General features: G+C 42.1%; 1 protein-coding gene across 2 annotated transcripts; it reads right to left on the bottom strand.

Moving 5' to 3' along the window:
• Window positions 1–7,399: 7,399 nt before the first annotated feature.
• Window positions 7,400–9,956, bottom strand: IL20 (interleukin 20). 2 transcript variants are annotated; one of them, XM_027609768.1, is made up of 5 exons: window positions 9,798–9,956; window positions 9,437–9,502; window positions 9,169–9,321; window positions 8,497–8,571; window positions 7,400–7,477 (listed from the first exon to the last, which is right to left on the bottom strand). In XM_027609768.1, the coding sequence occupies exons 1-5, from the start codon at window positions 9,954–9,956 to the stop codon at window positions 7,400–7,402; spliced, it is 531 nt and encodes a 176-aa protein (XP_027465569.1). The 2 variants fall into 2 exon arrangements, with proteins under 2 accessions (XP_027465569.1, XP_035578480.1); XM_035722587.1 differs by lacking the exon at window positions 8,497–8,571.
• Window positions 9,957–17,259: the final 7,303 nt, after the last annotated feature.

Here is a 17,259-nt window from a genome sequence, read left to right as displayed (position 1 = left end):
ATCCTTCTAGCAATTTATGATTCAGAATCTTATGATACATCCTTTGTAGAAAAATCTTAGCCCAACTTCATTGTATTGTCTGCATTCCAAGTGTTTCATCCATTTTCCTTACATCTTAGATTGCATGTATCTTTATAAGCCACTCTAAATCACTTTAGTAGGAGGTGGGACATAAATAAGTAAATAAAATAAGTTAAATAAAGGTATTTTTAACTGCTATATGATATACATGCAGAAGGAGATATTGATATTAGCACAAGATTGAACAAGTTGTCGGAGGTAGCAGAACTTTGAGGTCCTTTGTCTTCTCATGCCACTTGCTGACATCCTTGCTCATCCTTCAAGGCCTAATCCAAGGATCTTTCCTTTGGAAAGACTCCACTGGTCACACCTCCACGCAAGTTTCTTTCTTTAATCATATTGGGCCATCTATTGCTGGACGGTGACTTGCCCTGCCAACCTCACTCTCTTTATATGCCTATAATCTCCACAATATCTAGAAAGAGAAACTGCCTTAAATTGAATTATTTTTGTAACAGCTTTACTGATATATTATTGTCATGCAATAAACTGCACATATTTAAAACGTGCCATTTGATAAGTTTTGGCGTATGTATACATCTGTAAAACCATCACCACCATCAAGACAATAAACATATCCACCACATTAACCATTCATTTATTGGTGGACATTTAGGTTGTTTCAAAATTTTATTTAAAAGAAAGCTGCTCCAAGGATTCATGTACAAGTCTTCATATGGGCATATGCTTTCTTTTCTCGTGGATAAATGCATAAGAATGGAATGGCTAGGTCATTTGGCAGATGTTTACTTACCTTTTGACAAACCGCTAAGCTGTTTTCAAAGTGGTTTTATCATTTTACATCCCCAGTAGCAGTTTTTTAGCATTTTATCATTTTACATCCCCAGTAGCAGTTTCTGTTCCCCCACATCCTCCCAACACCTGGTATGGCCACTCTTTATACTTTTAGCCATTCTAATTTGTATGATTCGGTATCTCATTATGGTCTTAATTTACATTTACTTAATGACAAATGATGTTGAGCATCTTTTCATGTGCTTTTTGTTTTGTTTTGTTTATCTTCTTTGGTGTCTACTCAAGTCTTTTGCATATTTTTTAGTAGATTGTATGCTTGGATCTATGGTCCATTTTGAGTTAATTTTTATGTATGGAGTAAGGTATGGAGTCCAAGTTCATTTTTTTCCATACACTATCCAATTACTTTAGCACCATTTCCTAAAAAGGCTATTCTGTCTCTACTGAACTGCCTCTATAACTTTGTTAAAAATCAATTGCCCATGGGGAGCCTGGGTGGCTCAGTCGTTAGGCGTCTGCTTTCGGCTCGGGTCATGATCCCGGGGTCCTGGGTTCGAGCCCCACATTGGGCTCCCCGCTCGGCGGGAAGCCTGCTTCTCCCTCTCTCACTCTCCAAGCTTGTGTTCTCTCTCTCGCTGTGTCTCTGTCTGTCAAATAAATAAAATCTTAAAAAAAAAAAAATCAATTGCCCATGAATGTGTGGGTCTTTTTCTAGACTCTCTCTTCTGTTCCATTATTCTATATTTACAGCAATACCACACTGTCTTAAAGGCCATAGCTTTATGTAAGTCTTGAGATTAGATAATATTAATTCTCCAATTTTGTTCTTCTCTTTCAGAAGGCTATTTTTGGTCTGTTGTATTTTAGTAGGAATTTTAAAGTGAATTTATCTATTTCTACCTTTAAAAAAAGGCTGCTGAAAATTTTATAGTGATTGCATTGAATTTATAGATTAATTTGGGGAGAATTGACATTTTAGTAATATTGAGACTTCCAATGCTTGAATATGATATATCTTCCCATTATTTAGATCATCTTTTATTTCTCCCAGCAGTGGTTTGTAGTTTTTAATGCAGAAATCTCTGTTTAAAGATATATTTATTTGAGAGAGAAAGAACAAGTGCGAGTGGGGGAAGGGGTAGAGGGAGAGACTCTTTAAGCAGACTCCCTGCTCAGCGCAAGTCCTGATGCAGGTCTCCATCTAACGACCCTGAGACCATGACCTGAGTCAAAACCAAGAATCAGATGCTTAACAAACTAAGACACCCAGGTGCCCCAATGAAGAAATCTTTTACATCTTTAGCTTGATTTATCCCCAAGCATTTCAAAATTTTTCATGCTGTTGTCAATAGTGTGTGTGTGTGTGTCATATATACACATATATTTATGTATATTATTTAATATATATTTAATATATATTATTATGTGTATTATAATAATATATATTATATATGTGTGTATTATAATAATATATATATATTATTATTTCAACTTCCAATTGTGTGTTGTATATGGAAATACAGTTGATCTTTGTATGTTGATCTTATATTCTGCTACCAGAATATAAGAATATATTCTGAAACTTTCTTCTTAGTTCTAGGAACTTTTTGCGGATTCCATCAGATATTTCTACCCAGACAAGCATGTCATCTACGTATAAAGACAGTTTTACTTCATTTCTACTATGGATGACTTATTTCTTCTTGAATTGAGGCTTAGTAATGTTGGAAGTCCAGGAACCTGAGTTTTAATGCCAATTCTGCTATAACGACTGTGCAACCTTTGGCAAGTTGCTTTCCCTCTCTGAACCCCAGTCGCCCTGTAAAGTGATCCATGTTCTCTCCCACTTCTAACATTCAGGGAGACAAAGAATGCTTTCTGGAAGGTATTAGCACTCTAGTTGTAATCCACGGCTTCTTGCCTCCAGGCCTCTGAGTCCTACTTCCTCCCGTTAAGCTGTTGACTCATCCTGCTCAAGACAGTTGAGTTGAAGGGGAGGGTGTCACCTCTTCTCCTCCCAACATTCCAGTGAAATAGGGGAGTGGCTGTATTCAGTCATCCTTTTAACGTTTGCTCTGCTGCCTCCTATTGGCAAAGCCCAGTCTCAGGAAAAATTCAGGTGAGAGACACATACATAGAAAAAGCAATTTCATTTGGTATTTTAAAAAATTTTGTCATTACACACATTCCATCCTTTTGCTTTAGAATTCAGTCCTTATCAATAATGTAATGTACAAAGATGGGATAGGCTAAGAAGCTGAAAAGACACAGTCCTGTCCTTCAGGAACTTGAGTCCAACAAGAAAATGGTCCATTCTCTATCTTTTTAAGAGGGGGTAGGCAGACAAAGCTACGCTGGACTATGTTGGAGAAGGCCTGGATCCTTAAAAATAAGGAATTTGGGCAAACCCAAGCTATGATGGAAATGAGAGATAGAGTGGATGTTTTTATTCTTTTGAGTTATCCTGCATCTAGGTCTCATTTCTAGGTTTGGGAGCTATCTCTCATTCTGAGAAGGAGCCCACCTCCCATCATAGGGAAGACTTGTCCATTCTTCCCAGCATCCGGGGCACCCTCTAGGCCTGCCCAACCAGATGTGTTCACCCCAAATTCTGAATCCAGACCTGGTGATAGAGGAACCATTCAAACTCCTTCTGGCGATGGAAGACAGCAGCAGCTACATCTGATCCCCTGAGTCAGTTGTAGCACATCTCGTTTCTAGAATTCAGAATCATCTGTTTCAACTCTTTCATTTTACAAATGCAGTGTGGACTAAATTAAGACCAACCAAATGAGAACAGGCAGAGACTATTTATTCAGAGCTTGTTATAGCAAAGAAGTCAGCTATTATCACTTGTGTTTTAACACAGACTTAAAGGTCTGCAGGAGTGGGAAAGCTTTACGGTAGGAAACAAGGAAACCTTTGGGTATGCCTTGACTGGCATGGGGAAGCTGTCAGCAGGCTAACTAGAAGAAGGACATTCTATGTGATTGGTTAGGAGTGCATATTTGGCTTTCCTGGTTCATGCTAAGTTGGGAGTGGGAACAAAATATAGGGAATCTGTCAGTTACCAATCAAATCATGGCCATCAAGGGACCAATTGTTACAGGAGCTATGGTTTGGCTTCCTGGGCTGGGCGCTGTAGGCAGTGGGTTGGTTTCCTACGCGGCAGATTGTAGATCAGAATTCTATCTCTACATATGGTCTCACCACTGTCCGTTTGTATATTCCATCTCTCAGCAGAAACTGAGACCTGGAGAGGTAGAGTAACCAGAACTGATAGGTCAAAGTGAGGTTCGGCATATTTATCTTGTGACCTCCAAAGGAACTTACATTCTGCTTGTTGAGGAGACCAGGTTTAGACCATGGAAACATGAAGGTCCACACAGATGTCACAGAGAGTAGTTGCCCCAGGAAGTTCGAGTTAGCACTACGGCTTGGTAGAAAGGCTCATCACCTTCCTCTCAAAGCAGATATAGACAGCGCTTCTGTTGATCAAGGGCTCTCTATAGACTGGACATTCTGTCCAGTTGGTGAGGTGAAGTGGTCAGATGAGTGGTTCTCCAGTCTTCCTACTGTATTCATAGTTCACCTCCACCAACGTAAGCTGTGTGAACTTAAACAAGATACTTTACCTTTCTGGCCTTCAGCTTCATCATATGTAAAATGGCAATAATCAGAGCTATCTCATCATGCTTGTATACAAATTAAATGAGTGGGCACTTACAACACACTTAGAACAGTACCTAATATGTAATAAGTGTTTGTTCAAGTTAGCTATGGCAATCCCATTTAGTATTCACATCAACCCAGCGTGGTAAGTAGTATAACCTGCACTTTGCAGATGAAGAAACTAAGGATACTTATGTCATTTGCCCAAGATAGTGGTTGTCAAAGTCAGGATTTTTATTCATGTCTCTATGAAGTCATCACACATTTTTCCTTCCTACTGTACCTCTGAACTCAAGATGCCATTGTTGGAAAAGCGAGCGGTACAATGGGAAGCATATAGGGCTGTGGTATCAGGGTGCACACATTCAACTCTTGGTTCTGCCCCCTTGCACAAGTTACTTACCATCTCTGAGCACTTTATCCTTTGCAAACTGGTAACATTACTATCTACCTCACAGGGTTGTCTTAAGGATTGAATAATATGATGTATGTGAAGTTCCCAATACAGTGCCTGACACATGATGAGTACTTAATAAAGGACAATAATCATTTTAATTGTTGGAGTCGGAAGTGACAATCATAAACCATTCTTTAGAGACTGTCCCTCACTGGCCCCATCTTTATGAAGTTTTCCCTTTGCCCATAACTCATAACCTGACTTCTTCCCTGCTGAATTCCCTGTTGTTGGTACTATGATAGGTCAAGCAATGACTTGGAGGAAGAAATGGGTCTTGCTGGGGAGAGGACTAGATAGGCAAAGAGGTAACAAGTCATTGCTAACATGGTAATGTATAGTCCCAAAAGACCCAAGCTTCCCATGGCCCAGACTTCCAGAAGAGTCAGAAACGTTTCCCAGGAAACAAACGGAGGAATTTCATCCTTGGCTGTGGGGTGAAACTGTGACGCACCCATCTGGAAGACTCACACCCTTGGCAGGTAAAACCAGCTTCCTCCTTGCTATCCAATGTCTCTTGGAGGTGGTTGTTCCAATTTTAACACCGAGTTCAGTGAAGTTGCCTCCTCAACTATTCCTTGAGAGTTGAAGCTAAGTTATTTGTCAGATTGGTCATAGAAAACCAGGATACATGCAACTGGAAAGTGTGATAGGAGACAGGTGAGATGGAGTAAAAACCCAATAGCAAATAGGTGATAATTATGTGCAGTATGAAAGCAGAAGGTGTCTTGTTTTCAAAGGAACATAAAAAACCATGTCTTCCATCACCCCGAAAGGTAGATATTATCATCCTGTTTTCCAGAGGGAGAAACTGAATTCCAAGAAGGTTAAGTTTTACAGCCCAAATCACTCAGGTAATGAGGGTTGAGTCATGATTTGGATCCAAGAAAAAAGATCTGGGAAAAATACACCTAAATGTTTAAGAGTGGATAATAGGTGATCTAAATTTTCTTCCTTATGTTTCTCTGTATTTTCCAAACTTTCTCTCTTGGGCAGTTGTTACTTGTATAATGAGAAGAGAAATTAATAAAGTTATTTAAACTTCATCAAGGCCCAAGCTGAGGGCTGAGAGCAGAAGCCAGAGGCCGTGAGGGGAGCTGGCTTTGGGAGCCGGGACATCAGCGTTAGTCTGCTATTCATGAAATTGGGAAAACTAAACTGCTAAGCTGAGGGGCAGTTCAGAGTGAGGTGGGGAGGAAGGAGGCAAACGGCCAGTGCCAGAAGAGCTCAGAGAAGCTCAACATGTAAGGGGTCTGATTAGAGAACACTGACTTAGTAGTTGGTCACAAAGACAAAGACTTGATCCAGAAACAACCTAGACCCTGGGGCTGGCCAGAATACAAAGCAGAAGAGCCTCAAGATAGTGTTCATGCACTAACATGGACAGGGCTCAGTAACTACACTTTACATCTGTGTGTTCTTAACCCTTATAATAGAGCCTTCTGCCCACTGTAATTTGTGTTGCAATCAAGACTCTGATTGCAAAATATGAGAACCTAAAATGAGAAAGAAAACCAGGCACAGAGAGGACAGTGCTCAAAGCCAACAAGGTGAAAGCAGACTGAAGCCCTTCACTTGGTCACAGCCCCTTTATGTAGAGGGCAGAGTTGTGGGATCAGAGATGCGAGACAATTAAGACATAGAGCTGGGAATACATTCAGTAAGAGAAAGAAGGCCCACGTTCCCACTGGCTTCTTTCTTCCCCAAAAGAGCAAGAAGTCCCCAGGTAATAAGAGATTCAAGGTCTCCTTACCATTGTTTTTGCTCCTGAAGCATTTCCAAACTCCACGAAGACATTATGCAAAGAAAACTTTATTTGTAGAAATACATTTTGGCCATACAGGATTCCATAGCAAGTATGGGGTTGGGGAGTTGAGTGGGGGTGGTCAATAATTGTAAGATAAGTCTGCAATTTCACATCAGAACTCCTTTCACAACCCACACTTAGTAGCCATTAGTTCACTTTTAAATATCTCACAGAGTCTTGGCAGTCAGTAAATGTGTCCTTAATTTAATAAAATGAATAACACCCCTAGCCACCCCTCTAGAATTTAGAGGGTTTGTTTATTTTATGAAAACCTGCATGAAAACCTGTAGTTGGGTTATAAATATCATCTGTGAATTTTTTAATAAGTCTTGTCTTCACAAACAAAAATAAATAAGTTAAATAGCAAAAATAAATAAATATATTAACCAATAAATACACCCAACAGTAGAAAAGATATTACCAAAATCTTATAAAACCATGGGCTAGATTAAGAGTGGGAACACATGGAGACAACCACAATAAGGAAGCAAATAATAAATAAATAATATACATGGTGACCAGCACTAAATTATATAGCAGCGAGATGGTGGTTTGGGGTCATGCCTCCGCCGGTACCAAGGATGGGACTCTCGGCCAGCACTACTGCCAGTAAGGTCATCACTCTCCTCCTATTTCATCTCCTCCATCCATTGCAGGAGGATGTCGAGCTCTCCCAAAGCCTTCACCACTGCTGCCTGAGGTGTAAGCTGAAAGACACAACTTCTGTGGTGAGCACCTCATAAAGAGACAATATGCACTCCCAGGTTAATTCTCTCCTTTCATTGGGAGGTCTGCAGGGGATTGTAAGCATAGTATTCTTTTCAAGGTGGAGAGCTTGAAAGAAGTTGTGGAATCTCGAGATCTCACAAGAGGATGGAAAATCATGGAGTCCATTACATAGGGAAACTGAAGCCTAGGGGGGTGGCAGAATTTGGACTACAACCCAATCCTCTTGAATCACAGAGATCAAAGTAATTAGGCTGTTTTGTTTTGTTTTGTTTTGTTTTGTTTTTAAGAAAGGTGTGTGTGTGTGTGTGTGTGTGTGTGTGTGTGTGTGTGTGTAAGGGTTGCCTACTGTGCAACTTCAACTGAACGAATATTTATTGTGTTAAGCATTGGGCTGCCTAGGGATGCAGAGATGAATGGCACAATCCTTGCTGAGAGGGAATTCAGGCAAGTGAGGGAGACAGAAGCAGACAACTAAAATGTAGTGTGGTGGATAGAGGATGGAGCCCCCATGGGAATCACAGGAGAGGCACCTAACTTTGGTAGAGTAGTCAGTACCTTCCTGGAGGTGATGCCTAGGATGAGTCTCAAAGGAGGAGTAGGAATTAGTCAGTGAGGAGTAGACTCCAGGCCTTCCTGGCAGATGTGCAAAGGCACCAAGATGAGAAACAACATGGCATGTTTTTGAGGGTATGTATAAGTGTGTGAATGTTGGAAAACTATTGCCTCTTATTTGTACAGCTGGAAGATCCAGATATCTCTGGAGTGACTTGGAATTAGGGCCATTTCCTCTTGAATCCCAGAGCATCTTCCAGAGACAGCACCCGTCTAGAGCCTGGATGGGTGTCCCCTGGGTTAAAGCAGAGGGGTGGTCCACATGACTTCAGAGGGTTAACTGAGGGCTACAGGATTTCTACCAGTGTGAATATCCATCCCATCCATCTGTGATCTCCGTTCTAAAAAACACACCCATCCCAACCAAGGCCAAAATTGCATATACCTCTTCAAAGTGACTCAGAATCTGGCTGTATTTCTCCATTGCTTCCTCTCCACAAGGGCATGTCATATGGGCATGCTGAAAAGAATGCCACAGAATAATAGATTTTATTAAAGATTCTGATTTTCTGCCCTTGCCACTACTGTGAAATAAAGGGAATTCTACTCTTTCACCTACATTCTTGCACATACTCCGTTCTTATAGAAAAGTCTTTTCAGACCTCATCATTGGGGATCAGAAAACTAATCATCAGCTAGAAGAAGAGGCCAGCATTATAAGCTCAAGTATGGAGCTCTTTGTTTGATCCCCAAGTCCTATTCAGACCTTATCTTGATATTGAGTCCAATGGCTTGCTGAGTGGCTGCATGGACACAGGATACACTAATATATTGTAGGATCTTTCACCTACAGAAAAAGTGTAATTTCATGGATAATAGATAATTTTCCTGAATATTAAATAGCATTTTGTAGCTATTTAGACTTTTTGTATGGAGCATATACCCAAAAGTCAGTAAAACTGAGTTCTTACTACCTAGTCACATGGCACAACACAGATTTTGAGAAATTTTGGACTCAGTTTTTCTATCCATTAAAGGGGAGTAAGAAAGAGCTTGGTTGCTAAGTCATTGAAGTTATGTGCAGCAATGGATCCTTTTACCCAAGACCTTTACTCACACAGAGCCGGAGGTCCTTCTTGATGGTAAGAAAAGAGTTGGCAAGACTGCTGGTCTTCCGGAGGATATGCTGGTCAGGAGTCTGATAGTTTTTGAATACCTTGTCCAGGTAGAGTCTCAGTACATGGCGGAGCAGGCAGCACTGATCTGCAGGCTACAAAGAAGACTAGTATGTTGGCGGGGGAAGAGCATCCCGGGACAAGACCCAGGGTGATGGAGATGCCTCCAATTTATATTTCCTTTCAGGACTTTATGGACCAAGCACATACCTTTGTGTCTTGCAAAGACTCAGTCTTCCTCAAGATTCTGATATCAATGATTTCATCTTTGGCTTGCTAAATGGAAGAAGACAAGACAAGAAAGGACAGGTCACTGATGACTGCCAGGTCTTGGACATCAAGACCTCTCATCCTCTCCCTGCCACACAGCCCAGCAGACAGTGTCCCTTTCCAAAACACTCTTAAATTGTGAACTACAGCTGTTTCTTAGGAACACGTCCTCCCTGGTAAGGAGTCCCCAGCCTATCTCTTTTTGTGATCGCACTGCAGGGCTGCCAGAGGACAGAGAAAGACAAGTAGAGAAGAAGAGAGACAGCTACTAGAACAGGGAGGGGTTGCCTCCCTCACTTACCACACTGTCTCGTATCTCAGAAAATCCACTTCGCATTTCCTGAAGGTTTGTGTTGATCACACAGCTTCCCAAATGGAGTGTCTTCAGCCCAGCAGAAGGTGTCCAGAAGAGATAAAATGCAGCAGAGAGAAGGCAGATGGGAAGACCAGAGGCTTTCATCTTGTGCCAGAATCTGAAGACCAAAGGAGCTAGGAATTCAAAGGAAAGAGAACTACTTACTGGTTTTCCCAACATCATGTCTTAAGAAGCCAATTCAGTCACCAGGGACATGCCTTCCCCAGGTGTCCCCTGGTGAAACTCAATAGCTTTGTCTGGCTTTGGACAGTCTGGCCCTTTCATCTAACTTACTAAGAAAAGCTGCTGAGCCTCTGGAAGAAAAGACTCTGGGTGTTTGTTCAGGGTCTGAGTGTGAGTTGGTGCTACAGGTCCTGACTCCTTTATTCTGTCCCCATCCCAGCCCCATCGTCATTGCCCAGCAGGTAAGGCCTGGAGCAGCAGGCCCTTGCAGTGAGTAGACAGAGGATTACATTTCAGGGAAAATGTTAAAACTTGTTTTGGCGAATTGACGTATACAGTCTTCCCTTCCAGAATGCCGTTGTAGCTCACTCTTCTGGTCCTTTTAAGCCTGAAGGGGACCTGCAGGAAAACAGAATCTCACAGAAGCTGTTGCTGAGCCACCAAAAACACGTGGGGAAAATTGTCTGTGGATTTTATGGCCACCCCCCAGGGCAGAAGAGGTTAGCTCTTTGGTATTTGTCTGGGATCAGGTTGGTTATTTGGGGATAACAGATTTATTTCAGGCTCAAAGGCAAATAGAAAGTCAATGATTTCATAACAGTCCTACTGCCAGGGAAAGTCAAGATCTGATGGGCAATTAGCCCAGTTACACCTAACACTTCTCCCTCCTGAGGCGTCTGAGCTCCACAGCACCCTCTACAGGAAGACTATAGTCAGGCACATCTGAGAGGAATGCAGGAGGGTGCTCTTTCCTGACTCTGCACCTCCTGGCTCTGCCCAGGCCCCCCCAGAAAGGAGAAGAAAGGCAGGAAGGGAACTCATTTCTTCTTGGGATAGGCTCCTCCTATTCCCAAACTGCTGAGTTTTAAGATAAATTATAACGGGCTGGGATTAGGGTGAGGAGAACAAAACACTCACCTCGAGCACAAAATTTAAGGGGGCACCAAAAGTCTCAATAATCAAGATAAGTAATAATTTAATGCAACATCAGAATTAATGAAAAAAAATCCATGATGAACAACATAGCAACATTTTAAACAAAGACAGAATCTGACAGTGCCATGCTGAGACATACTGGCTACAAGTTCCCATCAAAGTAGGTGGTCCCAGTTTGCCCAGGACTGAGGGGTAGCCCAGGACACAAGACTTTCAGTCTCAAAACTGGGGAAGTCACAGGTAGACCTGAATGCTTTAGTCACCCTACAGCTACGTGACCCTGGGCCTCTTTTAGTTTTGTTTTCTTAGCCCCCCCAAATGGTGGTAATAATTCTTACCCCAGAAACTTGCTTTGACATTTACAGAAACCGATACATGGTTTATACATCTAAAATATAGTGAGTAATCAATTCATTAAAAAAAAAAGAATGTTGTTAGTTGCCTTGAGCATAGGGGGTGTATAGTAAATATAGGTTAAATTCAACAATTTGATTAGCATTTATTGAACACCGTCTTAAATATTGTGCAAGTACTGGCATGAGAAGATAAACATGACAATTCTCTATCCTTAGGATATTTTGTCCTATTGGAAAGGGCTCCTTTAGATGTGGCCCTGAACATACTTGGATAAATGATTGGGAGAACCAGCCTGATCCCCAGAACTGTGTGAATGGTGTAGGGAAAGGGAGTTCTCTTACCTGAGTTCAGGAAAGGCTGTTGCTTATGGTCTCCTAGGAGTCTGCCTCAAGCCAAGAGGCTTCCAGTTACTTATATATGTCACATAAAGGTGAGCTCCTGCAGGTGAGGTCTGAAACTCCCTTGGAATTTCTCTGGTGGCATTGCACTTCCTCCCACCCTAAGGCAGATTAAGTGCTGGCTGTGTTACCTCAACACCTTCCTCCTAAAGAAGTCTTCTTGGGAGACGACTGGGTATAGTTTTTAGATAAAAGATGTGCCTCTTTTTCCCCCTCCCTTCCAGAAGGAAGGTAAAATGGTAATCAGGACCGGAAAGATCGCTGAATTACAGAACTGGGAGAGAATTCCAAGAGGTGATTTTGTCCCCTTCTTTATTCTTCTAATTTTTATTTTTTAAGCTTTTAAGTAATCTGCACACCCAACATGGTGCTGGTGAAGCAGGAGAGCAAGGTTCTTGTCTCCCAGAGTGGAAGAATGAATCTCGAGGACAAAGGAGAATGAGTAAAGCAATAGAGTTTTATTAAGTGAAGATACAGAAAAAGCTCTCAAGAGTGAGAGGGGTTCCAAAAGGGTTGCCAGCAAGGGCCTCCCCTGACAGTCTTTAATTTAGAACTGACCAGGGAGCTTGTGGCCTTACCATTCTTGTGATGTCTTGGCTTGAGTAAGGACTGGTGATAACATTTTTAATGGCTTACTTCTTTTTAGGGTCTCGTTATTCTTTCTTGGTCACAGGTGACTGTTATAAAAAAAAGACACTCACCCCACACACTTAGGGCAGGATGGTCCGTTTTGTTTCCTTATCACTGGTTTTCCCAAACCTCCACATTTTGGGGACTTCTGTGAGCCTGATCACATAGCCCCATATCTATCTCTCCCTCCCTAGCCCCACCTGTCCGTTACTCACTGGGACTCACAGCCCTGAGATAAAGAGTCTCTTGCACTACCAACTGAGCCAGCCAGGCGTCCCACCCCCTCCTTTAAGTCCAGTTCTCTTTAACCAGGTTTCTCTCCAACCCAGACACTGAGCTAGCTCCTGCTGTTTCTCCTTGGCTTTTGTTATTTCCAACATTTCTCTCCAGCAATAGCCACCCTGCTTTCCCTCCATTCATCATTAAAGAATGGACCCCAATTCTTTCTTCTTGAGCTATTCTGGGCCACTCGAATCCCTCGCTTCTCTGACTTCCAACTGCAGATTTTTCTTTGGCATGTAAGAGAGTCTAATGTTGCCCTCTGTTTCATAAGCCTTAGCCTTTTCTCCCTAATGACACTGAAAAATTTTCTTAGACAGGGACTAATCCAACAAGTGGGACACTTCCGCGTAAGATTAAATCAAAACACCCGGAATTAACTATGTACAATGCTTTGAAAACTCTCAAGATGGTAGAGATTATAATATATTCCTTTTCAGCTCTTAATACCTAAGACTTTGGGGTCCTGTATTTGAGTTCAGGGATTCCATGGTTTACAGGATGACTTTCCCATATGATTTCATTTTTCTGGATTTCAGTTTATGTATCTGTTAACATATCAGTTTACATACAAATGAGAGCAATAGAATAGGTAATGTATAAGAACCATCTCAATTCTGATATTTAATGTCACTATGATTCCTTGCTCTTCTACCTTTTGGGTCAGAGTGTTCTTTTTAATGTCTTTTAATGTCTCCCTAAAGTGAAGACCATAACTTTTCATTGTAATGCTTGATAAATGTTGAGAATATGTGTGAATATCTAATCTAAATATCTCTTGAGCTCATGCTGTTTTTTCATTATTGCTGCTAGGTAGATCATTTCTCATGATCATCCAGAACTGTGATTAAAGTAATGAGAAACATGGTTTGACAAGAATACTTAAAGTCACAACCTTCAGATAGTATAGGCTGTTCTCTTGCCGGTGAGTTCCTTTCCTTTAAGCAAGAAGAATGCCATTGCTTTGTTTGAAGGTACGTGTAGTGATTAACTAAACTTATTCATGTGCAATCCTGATTCTACTTTAATAATTGAGTCTCTCCTTTTTCTACATTGAAGTACTTTCTTCTCTTAAAATCCATTGAATACATCCCATTCCACTCTCTGTACAGATACCAATTCAACTCTCCTCCTCTATAAAACTGCCCCTGCCTCACCCTAACCTCTCTCTCTTTCTCTCTCTCTCTCTCTCTCTCTCTCCATCCCCATTTCCCAGGGCAAAATTGGTCCCTCCCAACTGTGGACCTCCACTCTACCTTGCAAATACTTCTTTTTTACTTATCACAGTTAACTGTCGTTTTTTTGGTCGCATATCTAGATATCTCACTAGCCTGAGAGCTCCGTGTTCACCTTTGTGGTCCCAACACTCAATGACTCCTGGTAGGTGCTCAGGTAATATTTGATAACTATTGAATGAACATACTTATTTAAAATCATGTCTTCTTTATGTTATATCCTGCCACAGGATCTCAGGCTTGGCTGAACCTAAAAATAGAGACATATAAAGCAATTAGTCATTATCAAATGGCCTGAAATCAGAGAGAGATAGGAGGATGGGGAGGTGAGGGTAAAAGATAGGCTGGTTTGAGGTCAGAAGTTATATTGGTCATATTAAGGAATTTGGATTTTATCCAAAAGCAAGGAGTTATGAAGGCTTTCAGCAAGGAGCAATGTGATTGGATAAGCGAACTAGAAAATCTACTTGAAGCAGTTAAGACAGGGAGGAGTGGAGTCCAACGGAGGGCTTTCAGGACAGAGATGACTAGGGCAACAAAGCTCACAACGTATGTGAGGACTAGCAAATGGCCTAGCTGGCTGGAGCTGGATTTTGTGTAGAGGGGCAATGGGAGATCAAGTTGGAAATATGGCTTTATCTTCAAGGTTATCATGCCAAGGAATGTGATCTTGGACTAGGAGTCTAGAAAGAGAGTGTCTAGCTCTAGCTTTACCTGCAGCTCGCTGTGTGGTCTTGGGGAAATCACTTCCCTTCTCTGGATCTCAGTTTCCTCATCTGTAAATTTTGGGGAAATTAATTAAATGATTCAAGTCCTTTTCATTTCTGGCCTTTGTTTCTGTGATTCTTTGTCCTTACCCCCTGCCCTCCCCAAAGCAGTAAGGAGCCATGGAGGGTCTTAGAGTGGGAAAAGAGATGTGTTAGTAACTGTACTAACCATGAGATCCTCGAGGGCAGCAGAGTGCTTGGCACATTGTTAGTGATCAAATAAAACACTTGGCAGATGATGAGGCTGTGGTGAAGAAATGGGGGGCACATTTCATGAGCACATCAAGCTAACTCTAGGAAATAGGGTTTTAAAACTGAGAGTCAGCAAATAATCAGTGCCAGTGTAATTGTAAAGGTGAGTTGGGCAGAGGAGATAAAAGAAGAATCCCTTCTTATGAAATAAATTCAGCTTCCTAACCAAGCCATTTTGGGGCAGGAAACAATTTTCTAGAAACCAAGAACAAAACCCAGCCACTCCTTTTTTCCCAAGGCAAGTCCTGAGTTTGCAGCTCAGGGTTTTTCCTGTCTACACCAACGTCACAGTTAGCTGGCACGTGGGCTTCTTGCCCAGTTGCATCACCTTGGGGGGAAACACTTGGGTGTTCAGGTTCTGCTGAAGGAAGATCTTCAGCTCCCTGGGTGGGCAAGTAGAGACTGTTCTTACTCCCAGGCCTACAGTGTGGAGCTTTGCCCAGCCTGCAGCCTCTGGTACCTCCCCTGCTACCCCTCTGCAGGGTGGGGGTGGGCAGAGCAGCTGACGTTATCTGAAGCATACATTTTCAGTTCCCTGTCCTCAAAGCCTATAAAAAGGGTGACATCATTTCCTTTTCCTGCGTCTTTCTATCATGCTCTGTTTAACCAACTTGACTTGCTGCCACCCTTTCTCTTGAGATTTCCTCTGACATAGCTGAACCCAGAGCTGGTTAATTCCTCCCAACCTCTGCCTGCAAAGTGGAACCACTGGGAAAACCCTCCCCTGGACGTGGAATCTGGGAACAAAAATCCAGACATGGCCTTGAATTAAGTTTCCTCAACTAGAAGAATAGGGATGAACTTAATTCTTTGCCTTTTAATTCCACAAACAAGCATGGAGACTCCCATGTGTGGGCACTGAGTTGGATGACCCCAGAGCATCCAAGTGAAAAGATTGGTTTCTTGGGACCTCTTGTGGGATTCAGAGCATTGTAGGGAAACAGAGCCTCTAATGTGGGAGATCTTAACCTGGGAGAAGGTGGGTGGAAAAATAACACATCTTTTCCCTAACCTCTAATCAAAATTTAGTATTTTCTTTGATTATGAGAATAGGAAACAAATACAAACCACAAAAGTATTAGCAATACCTGTGACTTTGTCACTGATAGAAATCACAAATGTTTTTGTATCACATTACAGTTGTTTCAGACACTTCAAAATATCATTTATACTCATCATTACTTAGAACTGTTAGTAGTTTGTAGGTCTGTCTGCTGCTAGATCTTGTTAATGCATTAATAAAGAAGCACATTCATTATATATAACCTACTGTTATTCTATATTTTGATAGTTGTATTTTAATATAATTGATTTCTTTTGTAATCCTTTATATTTTATTTTATGTATTTAGAAACATTATTCTGAGTAGGGTCCGTAGGCTTTGCTCTGTGCCAAGGAGGTCCAGAGCACACAGAAGGTTGAGATCCCTGGCTCTAATGGCAGGCACAAAGACTCATAGGTATGCCAATCACACTTTCCCAATTGTGACAGGAAGTGGGAGAGGAAGGGGGTTATTTGTAAAGATGGTGGGAGAGATTGTTATCAGGACATTCCTAGAAAAATCAGAGTCTGTGCTCATCATGGGCACTGAGGGTTGGGGGGTGTGTGGAGATTATTTCTTATCTAAGTTGGTTTCTTGGAGAGAGTCCGGTTTGAGCAAGGCTTTGAAGAACTAATGATTTTCTGAGGTTTGGGGATGGAGAGGCTGTGGCAGGAGCAGAAGGGCCCTTGCTCCTTTCAGTGGGATGGCTAGAACAAAGTTCCTGATGCAGAAGGTGCTTCTGTACCTGAGGGAGGATGCCCCTGTGGGTGTTGGGTGGAGTAGGGGGTCAGGTATTGAAGAAGGTTGAAAAGGGTCAATGCCATGAATGGTAAACATCCGTCTGAGGAAGCGGCCCTCTGAAATCTTCCATTTCTAAGAACCAATGACCAGTTTCCTTTGGTGATGCTTAGGTCAACATTGCACACATCACACAGGAGCTCAGCTGACTTGCTTACCGATTCATTTCCCTAACTAGATTCAAAGCCCTTTTTCAGGCACCGGTTCCCCACAGAGACTAAGCTCTCTGACATCCAACCACCGTCTCCTCAGACATCATTTCTAGCTCTCCAGGCATAATCCCATTGTCTCAGCACCGTCCTCCAAGAGGTCACCGCGAGGGAGCGTCATCTGCACTCTGCCTCAGGGGCACCTCCTCTAGAGTTGCACTGCACCCTTCCTGGGCTAGGTGTGGATGTGTTAGAGACACTGAGGAGGTGAGGAAGAAGTCAAGCCAGTACTTCTTGAGTTCTTTCTCCCCACTCACAGAGCTGCTGGCCCGAAAAAACTGAGAACTCCCTGCCCAAGACGGAAGGGGCTGCTGCTGGCCTT

The sequence above is a fragment of the Zalophus californianus genome, chromosome 10 (genome assembly GCF_009762305.2).
Source record: "Zalophus californianus isolate mZalCal1 chromosome 10, mZalCal1.pri.v2, whole genome shotgun sequence".
Taxonomy (NCBI): Eukaryota; Metazoa; Chordata; class Mammalia; order Carnivora; family Otariidae; genus Zalophus; species Zalophus californianus.
The sequence above is the reverse complement of the archived record's forward strand: the minus strand, read 5'-3'. Positions and strand labels throughout refer to the sequence as shown.